Here is a 27,778-nt window from a genome sequence, read left to right as displayed (position 1 = left end):
AAGTGTATTTAAAAATGCATAAAATGCTTTATGATGATTAACTTTTACGTGAAATAAACAAAAACAAAATAATAAATAATAAACTGCTCAATGTTAACTTTATTCACACATTTAATATTGCACTTCACAGAAGTATCAGTTAAAAATTATTTGATGTATCACTAATTCCATGAAAACAGTCAAAAGGGGCAATACCATTTTTTTTCCGGAAACAAAAGGCAAGAGAAATAAGAAAGTATGCCAGGTGCACACTTCATGATTTTAGCCCAGTTTTTTGGTCTGAAAGATCCCCGATTTCTCAGTTTTTGTCGGCGATCAACGGAAAAAAGAACAACTGGGGTAAAATAATGTAGTGTGAACCTGGCATGAAGTTCTTAACAGTTAAAGGACTCATGATTACAGCACAAGTCATGTAGTGTGAACAGCACAAATACTGATTCAAAGTTGTGTAGTGTGAACCTGGCATTTGGAACTGTCATATTTCTTTTCTGAAATAAAAGCGTCTCGTATGATTTTGTACTGTGAATACAGTGGCGTGATAAAAGTATTTCCCCCCCCAAAGATTGTTATACTGATATTTTTCATAACTTTAATATCAAACAAAGATAACCTGAGTAAATATAAAAAGCACCTTTAAAAGGATGATTTTATTTATTAAAGGAAAAAATATGTACAAACCAATCTAGCCCTGTGTAAAAAAATATTTGCCCCTAAACCTAATAAATTGGTTGTGACACCCTTGATGGCAACAACAGCTTTACCGATAACTGGCAGTGAGTCTTTCACATCTCTGTGGTTCACTCTTCTTTACAGGATTGTTTTAATTCAGGCACATTAAAGGGGTTTTCAGCATAAACATCCTGTTTAAGATCATCCACAGCATCTCAATCAGACTCTGACTAGGCCACTCCAAAACCTTCATTTTGTTTTTATTTTAAGCCATTCAGAGGTGGACTTGTGTGTGTGCTTTAGATCACTGTCCTGCTCCAGAACCCAAGCATGCCTGAGCTTGAGGTCACAAACAGATGGCCAGACATTTTCTTTCAGGACTGTCAGGTAAAGCAAGCAAAGCATAGTTCACTTCCCTTCATTAAAAATATAAAGTTATATAAAGTTATATTGGTGTGATATTAAAGTTGGTTGATCATCTAAAATGTAAGTATGACAAGAATGCAAAAACAAAGGAAATATGTAAGGGGGCAAATACGCCACTGTGTATGTGTGTGTATCCCAGAGTATGAATTCTTTAAGTTTCTGAATATTCAGTCTAGTATTGTAATACCATTAGCTGATAGGGGAAAGATACACACAGTTTTACTGTGAACAACCTTTTCCCCTCATCACGCAGCTGCAGCAAATCAAAAGCCTAGAATAGCAGTCATTTAGAACATGTATTACAGGCCTTGTCTCTTATTAAGAGGTGTGATCTGAGAGAATCAAGCTTTCCAGTGTCTGTACCCTATTGCAAAAGTACTCATTTCAATCATACATCACATTTCGATGTAAAAAAAACTTAATCCATAAATAAGATTTGTTGAGTTACTGTGAGTGTGTTAATGCAGGACAACCCTATACATCCTCTTTCTTCTGATAATTAAAACTGAACTACTATTTTCATTTATTCCTTTTGGTCTTTTTTCATACCTAAAACAAGTCTTTAAACCTCTGTGAGAATCCTTTAGACCCCCCTTCTGCTGCTGGAGGAGCTCTCTCTGAGTCTGAGCTGAGCTTCACAGTTCTCTCATAAACCTCCTCCAGAAGTGAGTGAGTCTCTTTGAGCTGTGAGAAATTCTGCTTCAGTTTCTGCAGCTCTTCATTCTTCTCCTCCATCTGTCTGCTGAACTCTTCCTGCATCTTTAACTTTGAGAGCAGGATGTTTTTCTGGAGTTCAGGCAGGATGATCTTCATCAGGTTTCTCTCCACCTCCATTCTAGCTTCTCCTTCATACGTCTCCCTGATCTCCTCCATCTCCTGTCTGTGTCTCTCCTCCATCTCTCTTTTCTCCTTCTCTCTCTTTTCTTTTAGTTCCCTCACCTTTTCCTCCATCTCTGTTCTTTTTTCTAACTCTCTTTCTAGCTCTCGTTCCAGTTCTCTCTTTTTCTCTTCATCCCTCTCTTCTTTCATCCTTCTCTCTAATTCTGTTGTTCGGTCGTTAAGTTGCTTTATCTCTCCTTCATGTTCTTGTACAGTTCCCTCTATCTTTCTCAGAGAGTTCTTCATCTCTTTTTCTAGTTTTTCTTTGATCTCTTTCTCTTCCATCATCCTCTTCTCCTCTCTTTCTCTCATGATCTTTGTCTCCATTGCTCTGATCTGAGACTGTGTCTCCAGGTAGATATCACTGCTGTAGAATTTCTCTCTGTTTTCTTCCACCATCTTCTCCATCTTCTCCAGCAGCTCTGAGATCTGAGAACCATCTCCACTCTCCTTAATGTTGAGACAGTGAAACCTGTTCCCACATTTCTCCACAAGTCTCTGGACCTCCTGCTTTCCTGATTGGATAAACTCTTCAATGTTCTTCTCCTGAACTTCATCAGTAACAGTGAAGAGGATCATGGTGTTCCTCCAACATCTCTCTCCAAACATCTCCTCCATTTTCTCCAGCATCCCTCTCTCCTCTCCTGTAGACTGCTTCACTGGTAGGACTAGGAGGAAGGCGTGTGGTCCTGGAGCAGACAGACGGACACAGTGCTCCACGTTCTGTCTCAGCTCCTCCAGAGAGAGTCCAGGACAGAAGCAGTCAGGAGTTTCCACCACAGTCACCTGCCTCCCAGCCACCTCCCCCTGTCTGCTCTCACTCTGCTGCCTCACTGTAGAAGCTCCAGCCTGGCTCCTCTCCTCTCTGCCCAGGATGGAGTTTCCTGCTGCACTCTTCCCACATCCAGTCCTCCCCAGCAGCACCAGTCTGAGTTCTGCTGCAGGACCTGATGCTGGAGAGACTGCACTACACCGTTCTCCACTCACTGAAGAACAACAGGAAAGAGACAGTGAGACTAAAGATTAAATATATTACAGTATTCTGATGATTATTATATTCAGATTAATATTTAAGATACTATTTTAAACTGTAAAGTCGCTCCACTCACTGAAAAACAACAGGAAATTGTTACTTTTTTTGTATGTCAGAAATTCTTCTAATGTTGGGCCACATTTTAGACATTTATGTATTTGTGGACACCCCTTCTAATTATTGCAGCAAAAACAGCTCCTCGATTCCTATATACAAGTCATTAGAATAGGACTCTCTGGAGCAGATAAGCATGAACTTATCGGCACCAAAACTAATTCTAGATGTTGGTAAATAGAGCGGTGGAGAAATGGATTTGTGTTCTTTGAAGAGATGGTGCACCATTCTTCACTTTTGTGGTGCACTAGAGAATTGGGGATGAGGTGGAGTGGTGGTCAAACAATCTCCTGACCTCACTAAGACTCCTGGAGCTAAACTCAATGCAATCTAATCATCATGTCAAAGCTACTCCAATAAAAGCAGTATATGCTCATTTTAATGGCACCTATTTCAGAAAAAAAACAATAAATAAGCAGGTGCCGCACTATTTTTTTGTCAATTTAGTTTATAAAAAAGTTTATAAAAAAGTGTGATAATTTACTTTTTGGTGGAAGTTTAGTTATACTGTTTCTTCTCCTGGGTGGTCCTCCTGGAGTCTCTCCACTCACTGTGAAAGCAAAGCAAAAATAGACAGTTAAATGACCTGTAATTTATAGGTTGTGGATAGTTCATATCAGTTTTCCTCCTCACTCTTTTCAGTTATTTAGGTATACTCCCTATACTGTTTTAATTTATATAGAAATGACAATAATATTTCATATTACATTTTAAATTAATTAGTTCATTGTTTTCTAGTTTTCACACCTACAGAGCAAGCTAACATTATAATAAACATTTAGTTACTTACAAGCTGGAGGATTTTCCATGTCTGGATCTATTCTTTCCTGCAGCTGCTTGTTTCTCTCCTCTAGAAGTCTGTCTTTCTCTTCCACCTGTTTCTCTCTCTCCATTATCTGTGTGTCTCTCTCTCTTAGAAGTCTCTCCTTCTCTTCAAGCCGTTTATCTTTTTCTCTCAGTTCAGTTTTTTGTTGCTCCAGTAGGATCATCATCTCCTGTAGTTCACTGCTCTTGCCCTGCAGCTCCTTTCCCATTTCTTCCTTCTGTAATTTAAGCTTTTCCTCTAATTCATTCTTTACTTCTGTTAGAAGTTTTTCCTTTTCCTCTAGTTGTCTGTCCTTCACTTCAACTGTTTTTACATTTTCTGTCACTATTCTCTCTTTCTCCTGCAGCTCCTTTCCCAGTGTCTCCAGTTGCTCTTTACTGCTTTTCTCCATTTCTTCCTTTTGTACTTGAAGCTCCTCCTCTAATTTCTTAGTTCTTTGTTTAAATTCATCTTTTAGTTCTGTGAGAAGTTTCTCCTTTTCCTCCAGTTCTCTGTCCTTCGCCTCAACTGTTTTTACATTTTCTGTGAGTACTCTCTCTTTCTCCTGCAGCTCCTTTCCCAGTGTCTCCAGCTGTTCTTTACTGATTTCTACCTCTTTCTCTTTCTTCTCCAGTTCTCTCTCTTTCTCCTGCAGCTCCTTTCTCAGTGTCTCCAGCTGTTCTTTACTGCTTTCCACATGTTTCTGTGTTTTCTCCAGGACTCTTTCTTTTTCTTTCAGCAGGTTGTTGTTTTTATCCAGCTGTGTGTTTTTTTCCTGAAGCTCTTTAGTAACAATTTCTAATCTTTCATTTGTATTTTTCAGATTCTCTTCTAATTTCTCTGTGCTTTGTCTCAGTTCTTTTTGTAGCTCTATAAGATGTTGATTTTTCTCTTCCAGTTCCTTTTCTTTCATCTGAAGAGTTTCTGTCAGAAGTCTGTTTTTCTTTTGAAGCTGATTGTCTCTGTCAGTAACGACGAGTTTCATCTGCTCGAGCTCTTTGGTCTTTGTAGTTAATTCTGTGAGAAAACAGTAAAACAGTTTTGTGAATTTGAGTTGGACCAGGTCTGGATATGCTCAGTTAAGAGCTACACAGGAGCAGTACAGGACATGTCTTCATTATTCAGTACACTGTCTGGGTTTTGTCTTTCTTCTTTATGTTCTTCATGTTAAACTCTTTGGTTGATTGTTCCAATGTGGAGAAATATGTTATTTTAATATTAAGGATATATTTTACCTATATATATATATTTTTTTTTTATTTGATGTTAATTACTGCTCAACTGGTCAATCACAACATTCAATTAAAAGCATGCCACCAAACACTGCTGAAAGCCAATCACAGCTGCTGCACTAGCCCATCCTTTTCACATCCCAGGTGCCCTTTTCTTTGACTTTTAATTTTTGTTTTACATAACATGAAGAGTAATGAAATGATGATTTTAATGAATATAAGGCATTTTTCTCAAAAACTTGATAAACAGTATATACAGTATTGTCTTGGTTACAGTGCTGCAATATATTAAATAGACAGATGATCATTTGATAATATAGTTTAAAATATATAGACAAATAATATAGAAGACATAGGCTGTAATTTTTCTATCTGGTTTAAAACTCACCAGTCAGCAGGGCAGATTGCATCATTTTTACTCTCTCCTCCTCTGTCCAATTTCTGTTCTCCTGTGGAAATAAATAAAGCAGAATAATGAGGATGTGCAGGTTAATGAACATGCAGCACAAAATACACTGTACTATAACAAACAAAAATAAATGTTTCTAAGCTGTACACCCTGCATTCTATTCAAAGATTCATTTTCTGAGCAACTTACTAAAATCTTTTGTTTATTCGTTGTTTATTACATATAACACCATTTACAGTATATACACACTACTTACAAATATGGCATATCAAATAAACTATAATGTGCTCACCTGAGAAATTAAAACAGCCTCACCTTGAAGAAAGCAAAGCAAAATGTAAGTTCTAATGTCAGATTTGTGTAGTTTATGAGGACTCATCAATATAAAAGCAGAGCTATGAACAAGTCTGCTTTAAAACCCATCACAAAACTTTGAAGGACTTTTTGTTATAACTTTTCTTAAGACCAAATATTAAGAAACAAAATCGTAGAAAAATCTTAGAAATATACTGATATTACAACCACAGATCTACAGTCTGTTATTGTACAGCCAAGATCAACCATGAATTGATCAATAGCTTCAAAACAGAGGTCTGTTATAGAGATGTACTGCTCTGATCTTATCATCAATAAATCTATCCCTCTGTTGCATGTTATAGTTGTATCTTTCATCAGTTTGGTTTGGTTTAAGATACAGCTGCAGTGTTTATCGTGGTACAAAAACTTGATTAATGAACTGATTGCTGGTGATCTTGATTTATGAATTTTCCTCTCAGTATTTAAAACGAGAATCAAGTCATTAATGCCAGACTTACCCTCGCCTATTTCCCCTCCACTCGAGACACCTTTTAATTCTGAGATCTGCAGAAGTGAAAAACACAAAATGAACAGAATATCTAACAAAGGTTTAGACAATACTATTAACAGGGAATTCATGTGCTTATTTTTTGTTTTTTTCACTGTATTGAAATGGAATTATGATGCACAACAATATTAAATCTAAAATATTAAATAAAGTCTTGTGTGTATTTAAAACAAACATTTTCATATTTGGAAAATAAGTAGAGGTATTAACTTACATTTGAAAATGGCCCTGTGTAAACAACAGATAGTTTAACAATGTTACAATTATACAATTATATGTTGCATTCATGACACTGTTTCCATTTTAGTATAATGCTACTATTTACATATATCATTCTATCATTTAAGAGAGTCAATATCCAAGCACACTTTGGATCTGGCTTATTACTCATTCACTCACTCACTCACTCATAGCACTTTCCCAGCAGTTTTCGTAAGGGATTCCCCATGCTATTACAGTTAAATATTATCCTTAACTGGGGATGACGGACTCACTGGCACATGAAATTCAACCCTTCTCAGTCTTTTTATTAATAAATTTGAACTTTTTCCAAAGAATCTGAATCCTGTATTTTTTATAGACATATATATAGGTTCTTAGTGATTTCCTGAGTGTTCAGTGGTCAGTTTCATACAAAATATAGATGGAAACACAAATCTATCAATTACAGATTAGAGGCAGATGATTGGCACACATGACACATGGCTAAACACAGAGGATGAGTTTATCAACTGTGCTGTATCAATACTAATATTAACTAAAACATCAAGAAATATTGGAAAAACAAATTTGAACAAATAGGACATTCCTGAGGCTGGTTGGGATAAGGCAATCTAAGTGGACTACTACAATTTTTCACTTGTATGAAAATGTTAAACATGTTCTCTATAGGCCTATAATGCACAGGCCAGAGTTCACCAACAACCTCCAGTCCAGCTCTGAGTGCTCTTTTATTAGTTAAATCAGGTGTGTTAGGAGAAGGGGAAGCAACAACCATGCAACGCTGATTTGACATTACGTGAATGGCAAATCTTGACCCACTGAGATTTATTTCATACTAACTTTTCTATTATGCGATTTGACCACTTATACTGAAACTGAGTTAATATACATGGGTCTTCATATTCACTTACCAAACACTCCTATTGTACACTCCTCGGTTGTGTTTCCATCTGTGACCTGACACAGGTAATATCCAGTATCAGACCGGTCACAGTTTCTGATCTGTAAGGAGACGTTTCCTCTCTGCAGCTCCTGAGTGATCAGACTCACTCTGTCCTCGTAGCTCCTCCCCTCTGTTACCTGTCTGTTCTTATAGAGACAAACACAGTCCGTCCCCTTAAACCACCTGATCTCCATCCCAACAGCACTGAGTTCAGGAGACAGGAGACACGAGAGAGTAACAGAACCAGACTGACATTCGTCATCTTGAGGTCCAGTGAGTTTAAACTCACCTGTGTAGGAAACACACAAATACAAACAATTTTAGCTCAAACAAATTTAACTCCTTTTAACATAACAGTACTTATTGAGGAAGCTGTAGGAAATTATGATAAAAAGCAATATCAAATACTGATTTGTTGAGAATTTTGCTTACTGGTGCTTGGAGCTGCCATCTTTATCTTTTTCTAGAAAAAGAAACACAGAGAAGAAGAGAGAAAGAGAGGACAGGGGCGAAGACAGAGAGATCAGTGGTTTTCTTAAGGTTATACAGCTGTTCACTCCCAATACCTTGAGTTCCCTTCGCATTGTGCATGTGGAAATGCTCTTACTTTCACTATTAAACATAACCCTGAGTTTTATTGTTGTTTATCTTAGATTTGATTTCAACGTTTAAGTGATCGCTGATTATGATCATTCAGGATTTTGTCTGGCCACATTTCTTCCTCAAAGACAATGAGTCCCCACAATTCCAGTTTTAATAATGTGTTAAACAGTTCTTAACCCAATTTTAGTAGTTTCTGCAATATCCTAAGATGTTTTCTTTGCTTAATGAATGCTTATGGTTTGACCCCCCCTTAAACAGACTGACATCTTTTTTTACGATCACGGGATGTGTCTTTTGACATGATTGTTTAAGAAATGAGAAGAACACATTCCACCAGTTGGGGTTAAATATCTTGTTGCCAGCTGAAAGATAATCGCCCATGCAGTAATTATCCAATAGGAGGCTCAGACCTATTTGCTTATGTTGCATTATTCATTATCCAGGTGGCGACTTTTTTTTGTCCAGGCAGTGTATGACAGGGACATGACACCATTATTCACTAGTTCTTATTAAATAACAAGCAACAATGCACCTGATGTAATGTAGAACTCTAACAAACGGACTAGCCCACTTTTATTCCCAAAATCTGTATTATTTCTTTCTTTACACAACCTGCTTTTTTGTTTTGCAGTGTTTTATAAATTTTATATGTGAAAAAACACAAACACTGATACAACTATGAAGTGACAGATATCACACAAAAATAGTTTTTTTTAAGTAGCAGATTTTAAAGAAATAAATAAAAAAGGATGGGCTTATAAAAACCATAAAGTGCTCCTATGCTCAGTGGAGTTGAAAAAATGGACAATTGGTGTAGAAACAAAGATGTGTTATTAATATGTATATTAAAGCTGTTTAATATACTGGCCAATTCCTTTCACATTGTTTGCTACTTTTTTCAGTGTTTACAGTTAGCTTTAGCATGATGCTAACTGCTCTTACCTTTGATCTTCTTCACTCAGACATTTGTCTGATTCAGGTCCACATTTTAAAGCAGCTCATAACAGCTTTTTATCTGATAACAGTCTGATCATAATAATAAGAGCGAGTTTCAGCTTTTAATCCACAAATCTTCTAATCGACTCTCCATTTGATCTTCCAGAGCGGAAGCAGATCTACTTTCACTTTCTCTGCACTTCAGTCCTGCTGCAGACTCTCTGGGTTGCCAGATTGGTCAAGAGGTATTACAAACCCAGTAAAATATCTATTCCACAACATTTATTCCACAACATCTGTTTCCAATTTGTTTGCAAGATTACTTTATCAAGCAATATTTATAAAGCAAGCATATGTGTGTATTTAACAACAGAACACTTCTTCTACTGCTAATAATAATAATAATAATAATAATAATAATAATAATAATAATAATGAGGCTCTAATTGAGTGTTAGATTACAAAATCATCTTACTGAAGGTTTTATTAAAAATATTGTTGTAATAAAATAATTATTAAGTATTATAAAGATTGTTTAAATTACATTATTTGTATTTGCAGAAATTAAGTGTGAAAACATCACACTGTGTGTAACCTTTGTGTAAATATGAATAAATATGACATATTGTGTAAATGAATTAGTATATGAGCTTGAGAACACACAAACACACACACACACACACTTCACTTTTCTAATTTCTATTTGCTCTGTGTGAAACATGTTGTTGTTGTTGTTTCCCTTTCAGTTCAGAAGGTGGCAGTGCAGCTCTAGCTGATCAAGGTGTGTATCATTACAGTGACCATATTTTAGTTCATGAAAAAGACACACAGTGGCAGTGTGTGTGTGAGCGGCAGTTTGATTTTAGCTATGATAATAAATATAAATACATAAACATTTACTCATTTACTATTAATAATAATAATTCAATAATTTACTATGAAATACAAAATAGATAATGAACAAATAATCTCCTTTCATTTTACAGTGTGTTTTAAATAAAAAAGTATAATGTTCATCAGGGAGCAGTGTTAGTTCTTCTGTCAGTCTTTTAGGAAGATAAATTAAAACCCCAATAACATCACTACTGATTCCAATTACACTCAGCTCTGACCACAAGAGCACTGCAGCATCTAAACGGACTGAACCTTTTATTGTAAATTATAATCAGTACACACTATTAAACTCCTGGAATCATTATTTTATTCACATCTTACACATCTTACACTTTTCATTCAATGTTTTCTTTATGTGATTTATTTTCTATGTTTCTATGTAGATTAATATTAAAGACAGGAAAAAACTGTGAAGGGACAGATATGGAATTACATAGTAAAAAATGTTTGTCCTCCACAATCCCCTGACCTAAACCTAAACTGAGTTGGGTGATTTGTGGTGATTTGGGATGAGCTAAAGCTTCACAGCGTGAAGGAAAGGCAGCTATTGTTCAGCACCTCCTGAAACTTCTTCAAATTGCTGAGAAACCAGGTGACTCTACCTAATGAAGTGTGAAAATATGCCATGAAAGCTAAATGTGGTACTTAGAAAATCTAAAGTATAAAACATATTCTGGTTTATTTAACACTTTTGTTAGCAAAATAATTCTGCATGTGTTCCTGTATAATTTAATGTAGTCTAATATTAAATTTGTAATGTATATAAAAAATAAAAAGAAAGAAAACATACTGAATGAGAAGTTATGTGTCCAAACCTTTGACTGATACTGTAAATTCTATCTGCTTTCACATGAATGTAGAAATTGATTCTTCTGTATTATTCTGTGTCTCAGGGTTAATATAATTCTCAAGGCATAAAAACAATGTAAATAAACATATTATAAAAATTTTTGAGAGCTGAAAATTATTCTAAAATGACTGAATAACAACAAAAAATAAGTTATATAGATTATGTAAAAAAACTAATTTATCATATTTTAGTTGTGGTGATCATTACAGTATATCATCTTTTGCTTTATTCACTTCTTGTTTATTATTAAAAATACTGAAGAGTTGAATGCCGAAAAAAACTGTATATAAATATCTGCTTTATTTATGAAGATTCTTTTTAAACGCTTCTCTTTTTCAGAGCGTCCTTCAACCTTTGCTGAGGGTGGGTCAGTAGAAGATTGTAAATGAATTGAAATGATTACGTAAACAATCATGTACTTATAAATAGATAAAACCAGTAATTAAGATTAATTTATAAAATAAATACTTTATAATGTACCACATCTTAAAAACATTATCTGTATATATTTAATATCTGTCGGTTTATTCACGTCTTGTTATAAAATCTGTTATATAAAAATACTGTTGAACTATATAAATATAGTTTAATATTTAAATAAAAATACATAAATAGGCTATTCACTTTATTCATGACTATATTGTTTATTCACTTCGCTTTTCATGGCGTCCTTCTGCTCTTGGTTGTTTTCCTGTATCCTAGCAACCGGATTGATTCATAAAATAAATACTTTGTTATTTATCACATCTCAAAAGGAATTATTTTTTACATATTTATTATCTGTCGATTTATTTACTTCTTGTTTACAATATTCTGTCATATAAAATACTTTTAAACTACATAAATTTAATATTTAAATAAAAATATAGAAATAGACACTTTATTCCTGACTATACTGTTTATTCGCTTCACTTTTCAGTGCGTCCTTTAACCTTTTTAACCCTCTCTGCTATATGTTGTTTTCCTGTATCCTAGCAACCTAGAGTGCCGAGAGTGGGTCAGTGGAAGAATGTAAAAAATGTAAATGAAGTGAAATCACAGGTGTAAACGATCCTGTAATGATAAATATATAAAAATAGTGATTTAGATTAATTCATTAAGTAATAATATTCATTATTTAACATAAATATTTTATAATATATCACATCTCAAAAGAAATTATGTTTACATATGTATTATATTTTGGTTTATTCAGTACTTGTTTATAAAAATCTGTTATACAAAATACTGTTATAAATACGGTTACAATAAAAATATAGTTAATATTTAAATACAAAATATATAAATATGCACTTTATTCCTGACTATATTGTTTATTCGCTTCGCTTTTTAGTGCGTCCTTCAACCTTTTTGACCCTCTCTGCTCTAGGTTGTTTTCCTGTATCCTAGCAACCGGAGTGCTGCGCGCTTGTGGTCGTAGCTGCAGAAATTTGGAGCGACTGGAGGAGCAGAGAGATCACCTGGATTATTTTAGATCATATTACCTGAAAAATACTAGATCATTTTAGATCATCTGCGTTATATTAGATCATTTTAGATCATCTGGATCATATTAGATCATCTTAGATAATTTTAAATCATCTGGGTCACCTGGTAAGTTTATTCACACTGAGTTCGCGGAGTTCAGTCCGAGTTTAAATTGAGTCCAGTGGATCAGGGAATGCAGCACTGTTAATGTTACAGTCAGACAGAGAGGAACAGTCACTCTGCTCAGCGGTGCTACACCACCAGGCTAACTCTGAGCCTCTAAACAGAACAGAGCACAACTCTAACTTTAGCACTGAACAGTAAAAATTTTCATTCCAGAGGAATCAGAGCTGATTTAACAGGTATGTTAAATCAAAGGTGGTTAAACTGTTCTTCAGAGCACTTTGTTTTTTATGTCAAGACTAGAACTCCCTCTGTTTGAATGAGAAGACACCAAAATACCCTAAACTAAAAGTCTGATTACCATTTCCATAACATATTTTAAATTAGTACATCTAGTTATTGTGACAAGCCTAATTTAAAATATGAAAGAAATAATTGCGATAAACGATATTATATTCACATTAAGACCATGCTGTGCCCCCGATATAATGATTATTTCATAGTATAGTTTTAGAGTAGTGAACTTAAATTCTCGAGAATATTCAAACATTCATCTAAAGAAAAAAACTAATATACCCTAAAAACAAAACAAATAAAATGAAAGTGCTGTTTTTAAAGTCAGTTTCTGGTGATTCAAGTTAAAGTGCTCTTGTACATTACAGAGTACAAGTATAGTGTACAATAAATAGATAGTTTAATTATGTGAAAGGCCTATATCTTACATAAATAAAATCTAATAAAACAAAGACAAGTGTTTTGTTGTTGACATAGTTGACAGGTAATCATAAAATCAGAAACTGCAAACAAAACTCAAAAATTTAAATACAAGATATCAGCACATATGTACACTTGAGTAGAATAGGAACACTTAAACATGCATCTTCCTATCTCTCTCAATCACTCTCACACATGACAAGACATGACCAAAACTGCAAGAAACAAAGGGCTACATATACACAGGGATAAGAACAAGGGACAGGCAGATAACAAGAGGGCTGGGTGTGAGAAATGGGTAATGTTGTAATTTTGAAGGTTGGATGGGACAAAGTTATCTAATTTGAGTTTCTTGAGTTTGAATTCTTTCTTTCAAATGATAATAATAATAAATTTATTTCTAATCATATTAGTAAAGCAAGCTCTTTGGTTTCTTGTTAATTGTTTAGTCACTACTGTTTTATTTTATTCTTGTACATTGTTTACAACATATGTACTTTGTGATTAGTCACCCCTCTAACATCTCTATTAATCATTCTATTTTACACTCAGAGTTAATCAAAAACAGAAGAATAAAGTCTAAGAAACTTTGGTTCCTGGGCTGACATTCTTACAGATCTGTTCTGAGTTACCTTAGAGGAGTTTGTTCATGTAATAAAGTCAGATTTATTTTTAGGAAAGCTTTCTGCTGCTGCTATGGGGGTTGCGCTGAGCCGGCAAGCACAGAGGACCACAGACAGGCAGGAGGACGCCCCCCTGAATGAGGCCTTACTGAGGGACATTGTCCGTTTTGTGGAGCAGGTGGACAGCAGACACACTAAAGAGGCACAGCTGGTATTTGATGAGCCTCTACTGTGGACGACGAACCTACAAGCTTCTGACTTTGGCACAGAGTATGAGCTCAGGTAAACCAGCAGCAGAACTGTGATTATGGAAGCTCTTGTACTTCCAGCCTTGGAGTCACAGTTCCAGTCTTTTAGCAGGTGGAGCTGTTGAACTGTAAATATGAATTAGTTCACCACTCTCATAACTTCATAACTTACAGTTATTAGTGTTCCGCTTTATTAGATACTGAAATAATCATAATTAATGAATAATAAGTCTTAGGTTATTTCTCCCTCTTTCAGTGGCTCCTCAGTTCACTCTCGGGAAACTGATGGAGATGGACGTCCTCTTCTTCAGTTGACTCCTCCTGTCATTTCTGTACGCAGCTTCAGTCAGCTCTCCAAGCTTCTGCATCTGAATAATGACAGTAAACTGAAGGAAGTGCGAGCCTGTTTGGAGGGTAAACACATAACAAGCAACCAATCACAAACCTTACATTCGACATTAGCTCCAATATTTTAATGCTCATTTCTTTTTATCTTTTAGTGAGCATTAAATAGCCCATGTTCACCAGATTGGTTCACAAGATTAGTGTGTCTCTTAAAACTAATGGTAGCAGTTTCTGATGCAGTATGAAGTTATAAAAAGCACAAATAGCTGATTGTTTCAGTTTGTAGTAAAGACTTGAAGTCTTTAAAATAATCTAAGAGTTATTCTGCTTTCTCTCAGGCATTGTAGGAAATACATTACATATATTTTAATTATTTTCTTTTACACTGCTCTTTAAACGAATGTTATGGGAAGCATTATTGGAAGCATTGTGCAGTATGCGAGTGATGGTGTGGGGCTGTGGTGTGTTGGTGCAGCAAACAGAGACCCCGTGAAGAAGATTCTTGGGCGGAGCTTTGCTATGATGGATGGAGAAGATCCTTCTGCGCTGCTCTTGCTGAACACGGTGAATGAGGATGGTCAGAGCAGAGAGACTGAGCTTAAGGTGAAACTGTTCCTCATCCTGCAACAACTGGACCGGCAGTTGCTCAACAGTTCTGTCCCGCAGCTCTCCCAGTAAGACCTGCTTAATGTTCTAGCTGGGATCTGGTTCTAGATTCATTCTGCTGATATTTCAAATACACCTGCTTCAAATGATCTGTTTAATAATTGTTTAGTAGTGTATTTGAACAGGGTGGAACACTGGCCTCATATGACTGGAATTAGAGAGCCCTGCTCCAAACCAAGTCATGCACCTTTAATACACTGTAATCCATTCATCTGTTCCTCTATATTACATTATATCATAGAAATCATGTTTAGAATTATTAGACTTCTGCTTGAAAAGCTCCAAAAATATGATCTGGCTCATATTCATGAAGCAGTGTGCTCTGAGTACTAATCTATGTATGTCTGTAAAGTCACAGTAAATAAAAGAGGAACCTGATGTTCCTCCATTTGTTGCATTTGTTGTGATTATCTAAACACAGCAAGACAAAAAAAAAACAACAAAAAAAAAAACAGATTTTATAATCATTCATAATATATAATATTCAGTTCCACTGAAATGACATTCACTCTTAAAAACAGAGGAGCTACAAATGGTTCTGTGAGTGATGCTATAAAAGAACCACCTTGGTTTCCCTAAAGAAATATGCTAGTAAAAGAGAACTGAGAGGGTAAGGAACGTTTCGAAGGCTTAAAATGTCTTTACCTATTAAGAGGTTTGTCATACTCAATCTCCTTTTTACAGACATGTTTTTTATGGAAACTAAAGTGTTTCCTCTGTGGCATCATTCGAGGAATCCGGTGTAGCACATGGTATGATCTGAAGCAGTGTTCTTAATCATGACTCCACAACAATAAACATAAACTAAAAAGGTTGAATAAAGTAATGAGTCAGAAAATGTTTCTAACCTCTTGGTAGAAGTTCTGGCAGATTATTGATTCGTAAATAAGACTGATTTTATTTATTTTATTTTGACTTTGTGTGATCAGAAAGGTCAGGCTGAGTCCAGCTGTTGTTAAGTGTGATGTTGAGATGCTGAAGAGTGTGTGTGGTGCAGGAGAAAAGAGGCTGCTGAAGTCGGTGCGCTACACATCAGGTCTGCATTTCTGTCTCTCCTTCTTTACCTCCTCCTCTGATATTCGCAATAATTCTTGGTTAGAAAATTGTTGATAAATTGTTGTAACCTGTAAATCTTCATAAGTAACTAAATTCTCAGACTCTCTCAGGTTTATAGATACTGACTTTAGTTTAGAGTCATATTGTTCCTCTCATCTGAAAGTGTCAATCTTTATTTTATCTATGAGTTCTCTCTGGATCACTCTACAGATCACGAGTACAGCAATGGCTGCCGCTCACCTCCGTGGAGGCAAGAGTTTGGAGAGATTGCCGGACTGATCATTGAACCATGTGACACAGAACCGCTCTCCGTCACATGCAGCATTTACGGATTCTACCTCAACATGGTGAGAAATACAAACAAGCAGTTAAATCATTTTAATGCTAAGGGCTTGTATAATGAGCACCAGTCCAGTTTCTCACTCTCAGAGCTACATAACCTACAGTACAGGCCAAAAGTTTAGACACACCTTCTCTTTTTTAATGTGTTTTCTTTATTTTCATGACTTTTTACATTGTAGATTCTCACTTAAGCATCAAAACTATGAATGAACACATGTGGAGTTATGTACTTAACAAAAAAAGGTGAAATAACTGAAAACATGTTTTATATATGCTAGTTTCTTCAAAAAAGGCACTCTTTACTCTGATTACTGCTTTGCACACTCTTGGCATTCTCTCAATGAGCTTCAAGAGGTAGAGTCACCTGAAATGGTTTTCCAACAGTCTAGAAGTAGTTCCCAGAGGTGTTTAGCACTTGTTGCCCCTTTGCCTTCACTCTGCAGTCCAGCTCACCCTAAACCATTTCGACTGGGTTCAGGTCCGGTGACTGTGGAGGCCAGGTCATTTTTTTGTTAAGTATATAAAACTCCACATGTGTTCATTCATAGTTTTCATGCCTTCAGTGAGAATCTACAATGTAAATAGTCATGAAAATAAAGAAAACGCATTGAATGAGAAGGTGTGTCCAAACTTTTGGCCTGTACTGTACATTACATCACAGTAGTTACTGAATAGGTCATAGTAGTTACTACGGTGGCCCTGAAGTGCAAAACAAATTAACATGTCAGAAAACAAAATTACAAAAAATAAAACAAATTCACATCCGAAAAATAATTACATTTAAGAAAACAAAATTACCAAAGAAAATTATATTTTACATGGGCAAAAAACATTACATTTCAGAAAAACAAATGTACAAAAATGTAAATAAATTTACAAGACGCGAGGGGCAGTAGCAACAGGACAGGGAAAATTTTTACAATTACTGCTGCTGCTAAAAAACTTTGTTTAGTGTCCATAACTCCGTAACTCCCATCATGAAGCAGCTTGACTGACAAGGAGGGTCCGCAACAAGCCCTTCCTGTGTGTTAGACCCTCCCTTTCCTTCAGAAATCGCAGTTTGTAAAAGGTAAAAGTTTTGGTTTGGTAAACGTTCAGTGCTGGTAAAAGTGATTCGCATCTTGTAAATTAGTTTTAATTTTTGAAAAAAAAAAAAATGTTTTCAATGTAATTTTTTTGCCCATGTAAAATAGTTTTTTCTTTGGTAATTTTGTTTTCTTGAATGTAATTATTTTTGTTTGTAACTTTTCTGTTTTCGGACATGTTCATTTGTTTTGCACTTCAGGGCCACCGTAACTTACTGAATAATAGTTCTTTGTTCAGACAAGCAGCTATTAAGAGCAAAAACTGCATAAAATCAGATTTATTCCCAGTGACTGCATTATTTCTATGAAAAGCAGTGTGGATATGAGAAGTAACAGAACTACAGTCTAACCCTGCAGATTGTGGATTTGGTCACTTAAATCTGCAGAGTAGACATATTGAAGACATAAACCTAATTTAATTTGTATAAAAAAAAATAATAATAAACCCAGAGCGAGCTCAGAGTAGGTGACAGTGATGTTAGCCTGTTCTGATGTTCTTTGTGTTTCTGTTGGTTATTATGTGAGAAGAGACCCCCAACAGTGTTATTGACCCTCCTCTGGTTTGTTAAGCATCTCTACTCAAGGTCGATGGTGAAGGTGCTGCACCAGCTTGCACTTATTCTCACTGTTCTGCTCTGCTTGTGTTTTGATTTTACAGCCAATCAAGCAAGAGGGAGAAGAGAATGTGAAGAAACGTGAGCTCTACAAAGACCTGCTCACACTCCTCAAGAGCAAATCTCCACATTTTGCTGAGAGCATCAATAAACAGGTAATATTTTCATTCTCTTTTTTCAGATTTATAAATACATGAATTTGAAGAAAGTGGAAAAACGAGAACAGGCGGAAACTAAAGTCAATCCGAGCGCGAAAGAGAGACAGGGGAGGAATGTAAACAAAAGCTCGGCAGAGAAGCATTTTATTTTTTATTTGTTTCATTATCATTCATTATAGTTCAAACAACCTCACGGGCCAGATGTTTCATGCTTGTGCCTATGTCGACCCCTGCTGTAGAAGGTCCATGAATTTCTGAATATCATCTTCTTTTCTTTTTTAGACCTCTGTGCAGAAATTGATTGCTGAACATGAGAAGACTAGACAACAGCTTGCAATGAAAACAACATCAATCAGTATGAAGTTAAGAGAACCAACTCTACTATGGACCAAACCTGATGAGTAAGTGACGTTCCAAATCACCGTAGAGACCATCACAAGTGGAAATCTGCAGTTAGACCAGGCATTACTTTTAATTCTTCAATCCCACACAGTGACAGTATGTGTATTACACCTTCTGTCAAACTGGATCTAGGTGTGTAAATCAGTGCAGTTTGAGTAGCCTAGTGGATAACAACACTGCCTTCCCCATGGTAGATCAGGGTTCACCCACCTGTTTAACCATATCTGGGCTTATGATTTCTTCTACATTTTAATCTATTTGTGTTTTGTTTTCATGCAGAAAAGCTCAGAAGAAGAAGATGAGAAGAAGTGGAGGAAGTGAAAAGGCCACAGAAAGCCGGACTAAGCCCCACAGGTTGGAGAGCAAGAAAAATTAATCTTTATTATGAGAGCCCCTGTCTTCAGTGAAAATGTAAATCACCATATACTGATTTATAAGATCCAGAAGCCAGAGGTTGGTCCAGGCAAAAGCTGTGTTGGTCCCAGTGTAGACAAAAATAAAGGCCAAACCCAAGGATCACCTTGAAACAGTGTCATCTACCACTCCTGGTTGAGTGAATCTACAGTCTTAAGCCAACGTGATCAAACCCGCCTCAAGTCAGTGTTAGAAAGGGACACTGGTATTCTGAAAACAATGAAACTTGGCCACTGGAATAAATGCAGAATGACAGCAATGAGAGAAATCCAGATTTTATATCATGAAACTGTGGCTTAAATGAATGCAATGTTCTTAAATTCTGACCCCCAAAAAACATGAAAATATGTGGTTTAATTTTTTAATCATTGAGGGGAATTAAGCTCTTTATGTAGCACACACTTGATGTTTGTGTGTGTGTCTGTGTGTCTGTGTGTACAGTAAGAGTCCAGGTGGAGGAACGGGAGCTGAGGATTTCAGCGAGAGCTCGTCTGAGAGTGAGGAAGATGAAGAGCAGAGTGAGAGACGAGGAGAGAGCCGCACTGACCTGCCCTCTGAGTACTGGGAGATTCAAAAACTGGTCAAATACCTGAAGGTAAACGCACACACACAGATTTGTATAAGATTCTTCCTCTCTGATTAGAGCAGCAAATATCCAGTCTGTATCTCACATCTGGTCTGTCTAAATCAAAGGCTCACATTAGTGAGCAGAAAGGCTGTCTGGATACTTTTGAGCACATAGAGCTTTATTTTAGCGTTTTTTAGGCTGCATGTCAGGGTGTTTTTGCTATGCCTTGTGCAGCTCAAAATGTGCAAAAGGCATGTACTAATTCTCTTAATTAATAATGGGTGTGTTTTAGGACGTGATGTGAAATAAACCAATCAGCATGTAACTCGCCATTTCCTTTAAGTGCCAAGTGCGCATTAACTTTGTTGGATTGTTGATTTAATGGGACAGGGCTTCTGTACATCTCAGCAGAGGAAACTGACCTGCGCCTTCATGCTGTAAAGGTACGCGAGCAGGTCATTGATGGGAAAAGCAATGGGATTTTATTTAGCATGCTGTTTTTTGATGATGTAAAAGTTGGGTCTGTGCAATGCTGCCTGTCCTCATGTTGAGTGCGAGTGACACCCCTGCATTGCCAAGATACTAACAAGCATCTGATGGTTGCCTCTTGTCAGGGTTCAAATCAGATAGCGGCATACCTTTATTTCCATTGCCAGGGTAGCAATACGCCAGAAATTTACCTGAACACTCCTCACTTCAAGACCACCATGCCCATTGGCATAGATATATTCACAAGCACTGTTGCTATTTAAACGTTACAGATGCAAGGTGTGGAACTAGACTAGACTTTTGTGCTGTAAGATTGCTATGAACATCGCAGTGCACCTTGCACAGGGTGTAAGATAGGGCCCACAGTGTTGTTTTGACTACAGCTAAGCCTAATGGTTATTATAAACAGCAAACAATGTACAATGCAATTTTTTTTTAACAATTTTTAACATTTAAAAATTAACATTTTTGGGTTTGTGTGTGTGTGTGCATGTGTGTATAGGTGGGTAATCAGACTGCTACAGTGATAGCTCTCTGCTGTATAAGAGATTTTAACCTGGCTCAGGAGACGTGTCAGCTAGCCATCAGAGATGGAGGAGGTCTGGAGGTGCTCATCAACCTGCTGGACACTGACGAGGTTAAATGTAAAGTGAGTGATTTCACCTCCTGATTAATAATCTGATCTCACCTTCAATAATATCAAAATATGGGAAATATGAAGATTATGGAGACTGCTGAGAGCTACTGAAATGATCTCAGCTCTCTTTCTCTCTGCATCTCTGACAGATTGGTTCACTGAAAATCCTGAAGGAGATCAGCTGCAGCTCTCAGATTCGTCAGGCCATCGCTGACTTGAGGGGTCTCCAGACCATGGTGTCCATCCTAGACTCCCCAGATAAAGAGCTGAAGTGTTTGGCTGCAGAGACTATTGCCAATGTGGCCAAGTTCAGGAGAGCCCGCAGGACAGTGCGTCAGTATGGTGGGATCAAGAGACTGGTGAGTGATGGAGACTGATGTGTGTTCTTGTATGTAAATGAGCTAAGAGTATCCTCAATATAAAGCAGACATAATTCTCCCTCTTGTAGCACTAGGTGTAGATATATCAGGAGTGAATGATCGAAGACTGGGATTTTCTTGCAATTCTTTTAAATCAAAGTGTGTTTTATATACGTTTGATCAGTCAGAAATATAGAACACATCAAGGTCAGTTTTCACTCTATGTATAGATATTTGCTCTAATCAGAATTAACTGACTGCACTGACACCAACTTCTTCATTCAGCAGCTAATTCTGATCATTCAGTGACAATAATCGTGTCTAAAAGTTGGTACATTTTTTTGATGATAAGGATTATTGAAGAAAGTTAAGCTCTGTTAAATCCAGCATATATCATGGTGGTGTACTGTATCATGGGACTGACAGGATCACTGCTATGGTTTATCTATTGCAGGTGGAGCTGCTGAATTGTGTTCCTGACTCGGCCACACTTAGTGCAGAGCAGGAGAAAGATGTGGAGGTGGCCCGCTGTGGAGCTCTGGCTCTCTGGAGCTGCAGCAAGAGCACCAGGAACAAAGAAGCTATCCGCAAGGCTGGAGGAATCCCTCTGCTCGCCCGCCTGCTCAAATCCCCCCAGAAGAACATGCTCATCCCCGTGGTGGGCACTCTGCAGGAGTGTGCGTCTGAGGTACAACTCTGTTTAGATCTTTAACAAAAGCTGTCAGTCATATCTTCTGTACCTACACAAAACCTTAAGCACTGATAAAGAACTGTTACAGTGTTCTTCAAAAATTATTGCTATTGTATCTTAATGTTGAAATCTGACAGAGAGCAGAACACATGTAATGTTATATTTTGGACCATATGTTTGGCCTGCACTTGTTTTTCAAGATTTTGTAGATATTTACACATTTTATCTTTCTTAGCTCTGGAAACATTGTGAGTCTAATAAACGTCAGTGCGCTAAGGAAGACCATTGTTATAACTAGGGCTGGCCCGAATAGCGTTTTTTGAGCTCCGGATATTCGGCACTGATTTGAAGCGAATATTCGAATATTCTTTTTTAAAAAAAGAGGTAAAAAAATAAAAATAAAAAAAGCAAATCACGGCCCCTTTAATCCACTGAAAAATGTTCAATTTGCTCTGACCGACGAGACATATTCACCCCGGATTTTTGGTGTTTTTATCCCGGATTTTTGTGTTTTCACCCCATATTTTTTCTGTGTTTTTAGCCCAGATTTCTTTGTGTTTTCATCCCGGAATTTCTGCTGCCCCACACCGTGGCTTATCCGCTGCGTAAGCAGGCTAGGAGGCTGCTGCTGCACGGTTTCTCCGCTGCGCAAGCCAGCCCAGTAAATTGCTGTTTGTGTTTTCACACTTAGGCTATTTGCTTAAAAAAACAAACAAAAAAAACGTTTGTTCAGGAAGTATTTTATATTCTTAAACATTGTTAATTATATTAGAGGACAGTCATTGTAAACTGTACTTGGTCTATTTCGGTTAAAGGATTGTGCAGGGCATATTACTGATTTTGTATTTTTGCACTTGGGCTATAAGCTCAATATTAAATATTTCGTTTGTTTAGAAATTATTTTATATTTTTAAACCATGTTAAATTATATTAGAGTAGAGGAAAGTCATTGTTAATGACGTTATTGTACTTGGTCTATTTCGGTTTAAGGATTGTGCAGGGCATAGCCGTATTTCTGATTTTGTATTTTTGCACTTGGGCTATAAGCTCAATATTAAATATTTCGTTTGCTTAGAAATTATTTTATATTTTTAAACCATTTTAAATTATATTAGATAAGAGGAAATTCGTTCAGACATCATTTTTGTAGGCCAGGCTTTTGTAACCGATTTAGCCCCTACTGTTGCCACATTACCCCTTACGTTTTATTATATAAATCAGTTTCGAAGAGCCTGCATTTTTTTTATCATGTATAATAGAGGTCTGCGCGAGACTGATTTTTAAACCCACTCTTCCACGCTCCCGCGTTTTTGTCTCGTTACCGCTCCGCAAAAAAATTGCTTCTTTTAATCCCACGCCCGCCCGCCACATACACATTTCTGCCGCTCCCGCCCCACGTTCCTAATATAAATTAAATAAACTACATTTAATGCTTCAAATTTACTTATATATTTATTAAAACAGCAGCGCTGAATAGTGCGGTCCCGTTCCTTACCCCAGTCCAAACACCATCGGTGTGTGCGTGTGTGTGTCGGTCCATCCTGCGCGTTGAGAGTTTTCTTTAGGTTTTTTTTTTTACAATTATTACAGTTTTCTTAACTATTTATTAATTTGCTCCCGCATCGTCTGGATTAAACTCCCGCTCCAGCCAATAACAGTTCAGTTCTGTCCCGCGCGCAAGATATTCTGACGGGACCCGCGAGAACAGAAGTGGTTAGAGTGAGGTGGAACTCTGGAAAGGAGAAAAAAAACGAATATCCGAATACCAAAATTAAAAACCGAATACCTACTCAACGAACCAATATCCGAATACCCGAATATTCGGGTCCAGCCCTAGTTTTAACTAATGTAATATCTTTATTTGGGCCTTGGACTGTTGCTTAAACATTACGTACAAAGGTAACATAAGGTACCATTATTTTGATGGTAAGGGCTTTCTCTTAATCTGCTTTTACAGAGCAGTTACAGGATTGCCATCCAAACAGAGGGAATGATTAAGGATCTGGTAAAGAATCTTAACTGTGACAACCAGGAGCTTCAGATGCACTGTGCAAGTGCCATCTTTAAGGTAACGCAGCCCTGCTGTGATCAGTGGTCTTTTCAAGCAGCTGAAGTGCTTTTACAGCTGCAAGCTTCCTCTCTCTCACTTTATTTAAAGTGGAAATTGTTTGATTGTGGCATCAGTTACATGTCTGTGACTTCAGCTTAATGGTGATTTAGAGGTGGCTGTGTTTATGGGTCGCAGTGTGCGGAGGACAAGCGTACGCGAGACCTGGTCCGGCAGTACAAAGGTCTGCAGCCTCTGGTCTCTCTGCTCAGCCAGACTGACAACAAGCAGCTGCTCGCAGCAGCAACAGGAGCTATCTGGAAATGCTCTATCAGCATGGAGAATGTAGCAAAGTAGGCGTGTCTTTCACTGTTGATGTTGTAGGCTTTTAAAATTCTATCTGAAATTAATATGTAGAAATATGCAATGGCACATTTATAAATAAAATAAAAGTGATATTATTGAACCAGCTTTAAAGTTGATTTTAACACTGTGAATATTGAAACTTATAAATATACTAAGGAATTAAGTAATGAGCTTGGGTCTGTGAATGAGTGTAATTACTTTAGTCTTTTGTTTTTACAGGTTTGAGGAGTTTAAGACTTTGGAGATTTTGCTGAGTCTATTAACAGCCCAGCCTGAGGAGGTGCTGGTCAATGTGGTGGGGGCTCTTGGGGAGTGCGCCCAAAGACCCGCCAACCGCATCGCCATTGGAAAGAGTGGCGGCATCCCACGCCTTGTCAGCCTGCTGAGGGAAACTAACCAGGCTCTATTAGTGAACGTTACCAGAGCTGTAGGAGCATGCGCTACCGAGCCTGACAACATGGTGTAAGTTCAGATAAGCGTTACACTGGAATGGGAAAAATTACTTAATTTACTAAAAATTACTTAACTATATTTATTAAAAGGTCTCTGCTTAAATCCACTTTTTCTTGTTCTTTGTGAAATACTATAAGTCTCTCTGAGTTGTATATGTATGCTGCATATGAAACTGTTCTTCAACCTCCCTTTTCTGCAGTAGCTAGTAAAAGAAAATCCTCAGAAACATGAGTTAATCAGAGAGATGTAAAATGTCGACATCAACCAGTGACTTCATAGCCTCACCCACCTCGGCTCAGGAGCTTACAGCTTTTGCTAACAGAACTAGTGGAGTTATCTATCTTGTGTAAGTAACTGTGGGTTTAATTCAGATTTCTGGTTCAGATCTATGATTCCACGTTTTACGAGACCTCAATCATACTCTAGGGAGCAAGATTTGACAAGGTAGCACAAACTTGACAGAACACCGGTCAAAGCAGGCAGCGTACGCATCGGATTGTATGATACACAGTGGACTCTGGGGCTTCGACATGGTGTCCAAGTATCGAATCTCCAAGTCTGAGTTAAGAGTGTAGTAGCGTTAGTTTAGCTGAAAGAAACGTTATCGATGCCACGGAGGGAGAGCCACCAGGGCGGCCAGTCAGGGCTCGTCTCGCAGCATTGAAAACATTTCTCGGCCGCAGGAAGAGTAAGCGCCACTGGGACAAGCAGTCTGAGCAGCGTTGATATTGTATCTCTGCCGCCTGGGCGGGCAGTCTGGGCTCGGCTCGCGGCGTTGATAATGTTTCTCGGGCACGTGGCTGCGTCCAAATACTTTACTGAAACAATATTTTCTAGATTTGTTTGATCTGGCAATCATGTAGAGCCATAAGCTAGTCAGCTGTCTCAGTGTATTCACTGAGGCTGTGAGCTACAGGTCAGACAAAACACAACAATGCGGTGAGTCAAGACTCCAGTCCTGCAGGTCATAGCTCTGCACAGTGCAGAGTTTAGACGTCTGCCTCTTTAAACACTCCTGAATTGAGTTTACCTGCTAATAAGATGTGCATGTTGCATGTATTCTCCTTATTTTCTTTTTTTTCTTTTCATCCTCAGGATCATTGATCATCTAGACGGGGTGCGTCTGCTCTGGTCCTTGCTGAGAAAACCAGATCCAGATGTTCAGGCCAGCGCTGCCTGGGCCATCTGCCCCTGCATAGAGAATGTGAAGGTACAGTAATTTACATCACTGTAATAAAACCAGCACTACAGCAGCTGATACTAAAATACAGATATGATATTTGGAATTCTAGCAGCAATATTAGTATTAATATTAGTATTAGTATTAATATTAATCTTCTTTCTAATTTAAAAACAGCAAACTCTTAAGTACCTGCATATAGTTTAAGTGTATATAGCTGTTCCAGACGTTTTATTCACACGTTTATCACTTCAGCACAGTTTTCCTGGGGATGTGTTTCAGGACGCGGGAGAAATGGTCCGTTCATTCATGGGCGGGTTGAAGCTGATTGTTGACTTGCTAAAATCGACCAATAAGGAAGTTCTGGCGAGTGTGTGTGCTGTGATTTCCAGAATAGCCAAAGATAAAGAGAATCTGGCCATCATTACTGAGCACGGAGTGGTGCCCATGCTGGCCAACCTCACCAACACAGTAAGTCTTAACCTGCCTTAATCATCTGGATTAGCGGTTTTAGGATTTCAGTATTTCACAGCTGTCCATGTTCTCCTGAGTCAGAGAATAAAGTGTATCTCTGCTCCATGTGTAGCACAGGTCTAGCATGCAGCTGCAGTGTTATGGTTACAGTGTGATTTAAGTTCATGGTGGTGATTTCTCTCCGACTGCAGGAAGATGATAAGTTGCGTCGGCATCTGGCAGAAGCCATTTCTCACTGCTGCATGTGGGGTAATAACCATGTGGCGTTCGGGGAGGAAAGGGCTGTTGCCCCTCTGGTCCGATACCTGCGCTCAAAAGACCCCTCAGTGCACCAAGCCACGGCCCTGGCCCTCTACCAGCTCTCCAGAGACCCCAACAACTGCATCACCATGCATGAGAGCGGCGTGGTCCAGGTACAACCTCCTCAAACATTTTACACAGAAGTAGAAAAATAAAATCACTGAAACTCACTCAACAATGATTGAAGCATTTAAAATGGAGCTTTGGCATGAACTCCACTTTTCAGTAACTACAAATATAGTCAGTCAGAAAAAGACATCAGATGTCTGCTTATTAAGCTTTACACTGGAGTTACACGTTGAGTTTGTTAAGTAAATATGTAGAACCTAAAGCTGAGATCAAGATAAGTCTGGATACAAATCCATTTTTGTTTAAGAATTTGAAACATGTCTTGAACACTGCAGCTATATTGCTGTCACGTTGTTCTGTGTCAAAAAAAATCTTTGTTGTGTTCATAGTTTAACATATAAATAGCAGCTTCTGCAGACTGAATGGAAGACTCAGTTCTGAGAGACTGTATTGAATCTGTGTAGAACAGCAGCTTTGATTACTTTCAGTTGTTTTGTGCTGAACATTTTTTATCTATTGTTGTTCCTAATGTTCTGTCTGTGTGTTTGTGTGTGTGTGTGTGTGTGTGTGTGTGCATGTGTGTGTGTAACAGCCCCTGATCGTCATGATGGGCTCCACTGATGAGGTGCTGCAAGAGGCGGCGGCCGGCTGTGTGCGTAACATCCGCCTCTTGGCTCTGGCCAATGATAAGGCAAAGCATTTCACATAAACAGAAACATCAGAAACACCCTCTGCTGTTACTCTGGAGCCGCAACATCATTATTTACGTATATTTACTTATCAACTTGTGTGTATGTGTGTAACTCTCTCTTTTCCTCTATATTTTACTTTGTGCACTGCTTGCTAATGTAGGACGATTGTTTTCTTGAAGTTTATGAAAACAGATAAATTATATATCCTACATTTATCCTGGGTTTGTTTCTTTTAACTGAACTTCTCTTCTACAGTGAGTCATACTTCTTTTCCTCATACAGTAAAACACTGGCTGTTTAAAGTGATCATTTGAGC

At 37.5% G+C, this 27,778-nt stretch overlaps 3 protein-coding genes and 1 non-coding gene across 8 annotated transcripts in view; 1 reads left to right on the top strand and 3 right to left on the bottom strand.

The window, feature by feature from the left end:
- Positions 1–81: 81 nt before the first annotated feature.
- LOC125799469 (trichohyalin-like) overlaps positions 82–27,778 on the bottom strand; it is a 34,954-nt gene continuing 7,257 nt past the window's right edge. The window contains exon 7 of the mRNA XM_049476284.1: positions 82–2,960. Coding sequence (XP_049332241.1) covers positions 1,645–2,960 — 1,316 coding nt within the window. The 3' untranslated portion in view covers positions 82–1,644. The remainder of the gene's footprint in view (positions 2,961–27,778) is intronic.
- LOC103030856 (uncharacterized) lies at positions 4,456–6,803 on the bottom strand. The gene is made up of 5 exons (XR_007438475.1): positions 6,647–6,803; positions 6,383–6,428; positions 5,860–5,882; positions 5,547–5,607; positions 4,456–4,943 (listed from the first exon to the last, which is right to left on the bottom strand). It is a non-coding gene; the product is annotated as an uncharacterized LOC103030856 (transcript).
- The window catches only part of LOC125780456 (selection and upkeep of intraepithelial T-cells protein 1-like), a 167,865-nt gene continuing 147,107 nt past the window's right edge, over positions 7,021–27,778 (bottom strand). For 3 of the 4 annotated variants that reach the window (XM_049476355.1, XM_049476350.1, XM_049476342.1), the window contains exons 2-3: positions 8,030–8,060; positions 7,021–7,886 (exon numbers count right to left, since the gene is read on the bottom strand). In XM_049476355.1, coding sequence (XP_049332312.1) covers positions 7,558–7,886; positions 8,030–8,048 — 348 coding nt within the window. In that variant the 5' untranslated portion in view covers positions 8,049–8,060 and the 3' untranslated portion in view covers positions 7,021–7,557. Of the gene's footprint in view, positions 7,887–8,029; positions 8,061–9,142; positions 9,299–27,778 lie in introns of those variants that run through there. The other variant, XM_049476347.1, reaches the window with a different exon arrangement.
- odad2 (outer dynein arm docking complex subunit 2) lies at positions 12,232–27,662 on the top strand. 2 transcript variants are annotated; one of them, XM_049476278.1, is made up of 20 exons: positions 12,232–12,473; positions 13,861–14,089; positions 14,312–14,469; positions 14,876–15,074; positions 15,996–16,102; positions 16,333–16,469; positions 18,208–18,318; positions 18,604–18,722; positions 19,003–19,077; positions 19,579–19,732; positions 20,697–20,843; positions 20,981–21,190; positions 21,645–21,878; positions 23,839–23,949; positions 24,127–24,281; positions 24,514–24,756; positions 25,843–25,957; positions 26,210–26,398; positions 26,593–26,814; positions 27,363–27,662. In XM_049476278.1, exons 2-20 carry the CDS (start codon positions 13,881–13,883, stop codon positions 27,477–27,479), a joined length of 3,012 nt encoding a protein of 1,003 aa, XP_049332235.1. In that variant the 5' UTR covers positions 12,232–12,473; positions 13,861–13,880; the 3' UTR covers positions 27,480–27,662. The 2 variants fall into 2 exon arrangements, with proteins under 2 accessions (XP_049332235.1, XP_022520173.2); XM_022664452.2 differs by lacking the exon at positions 12,232–12,473 and adding an exon at positions 12,481–12,709.

Source organism: Astyanax mexicanus, chromosome 1 (assembly GCF_023375975.1).
Source record: "Astyanax mexicanus isolate ESR-SI-001 chromosome 1, AstMex3_surface, whole genome shotgun sequence".
Taxonomy (NCBI): domain Eukaryota; kingdom Metazoa; phylum Chordata; class Actinopteri; order Characiformes; family Acestrorhamphidae; genus Astyanax; species Astyanax mexicanus.
The sequence above is the reverse complement of the archived record's forward strand: the minus strand, read 5'-3'. Positions and strand labels throughout refer to the sequence as shown.

Excerpts from the sequence above, each read along its gene's own strand:
- odad2 (XM_049476278.1), top strand. The coding sequence starts at position 13,881 with ATGGGGGTTGCGCTGAGCCGGCAAGCACAGAGGACCACAGACAGGCAG. Across the intron at positions 14,090-14,311 it reads GGCACAGAGTATGAGCTCAG|TGGCTCCTCAGTTCACTCTC; the intron begins GTAAACCAGCAG and ends TCCCTCTTTCAG. Across the intron at positions 20,844-20,980 it reads CTGACGAGGTTAAATGTAAA|ATTGGTTCACTGAAAATCCT; the intron begins GTGAGTGATTTC and ends CATCTCTGACAG.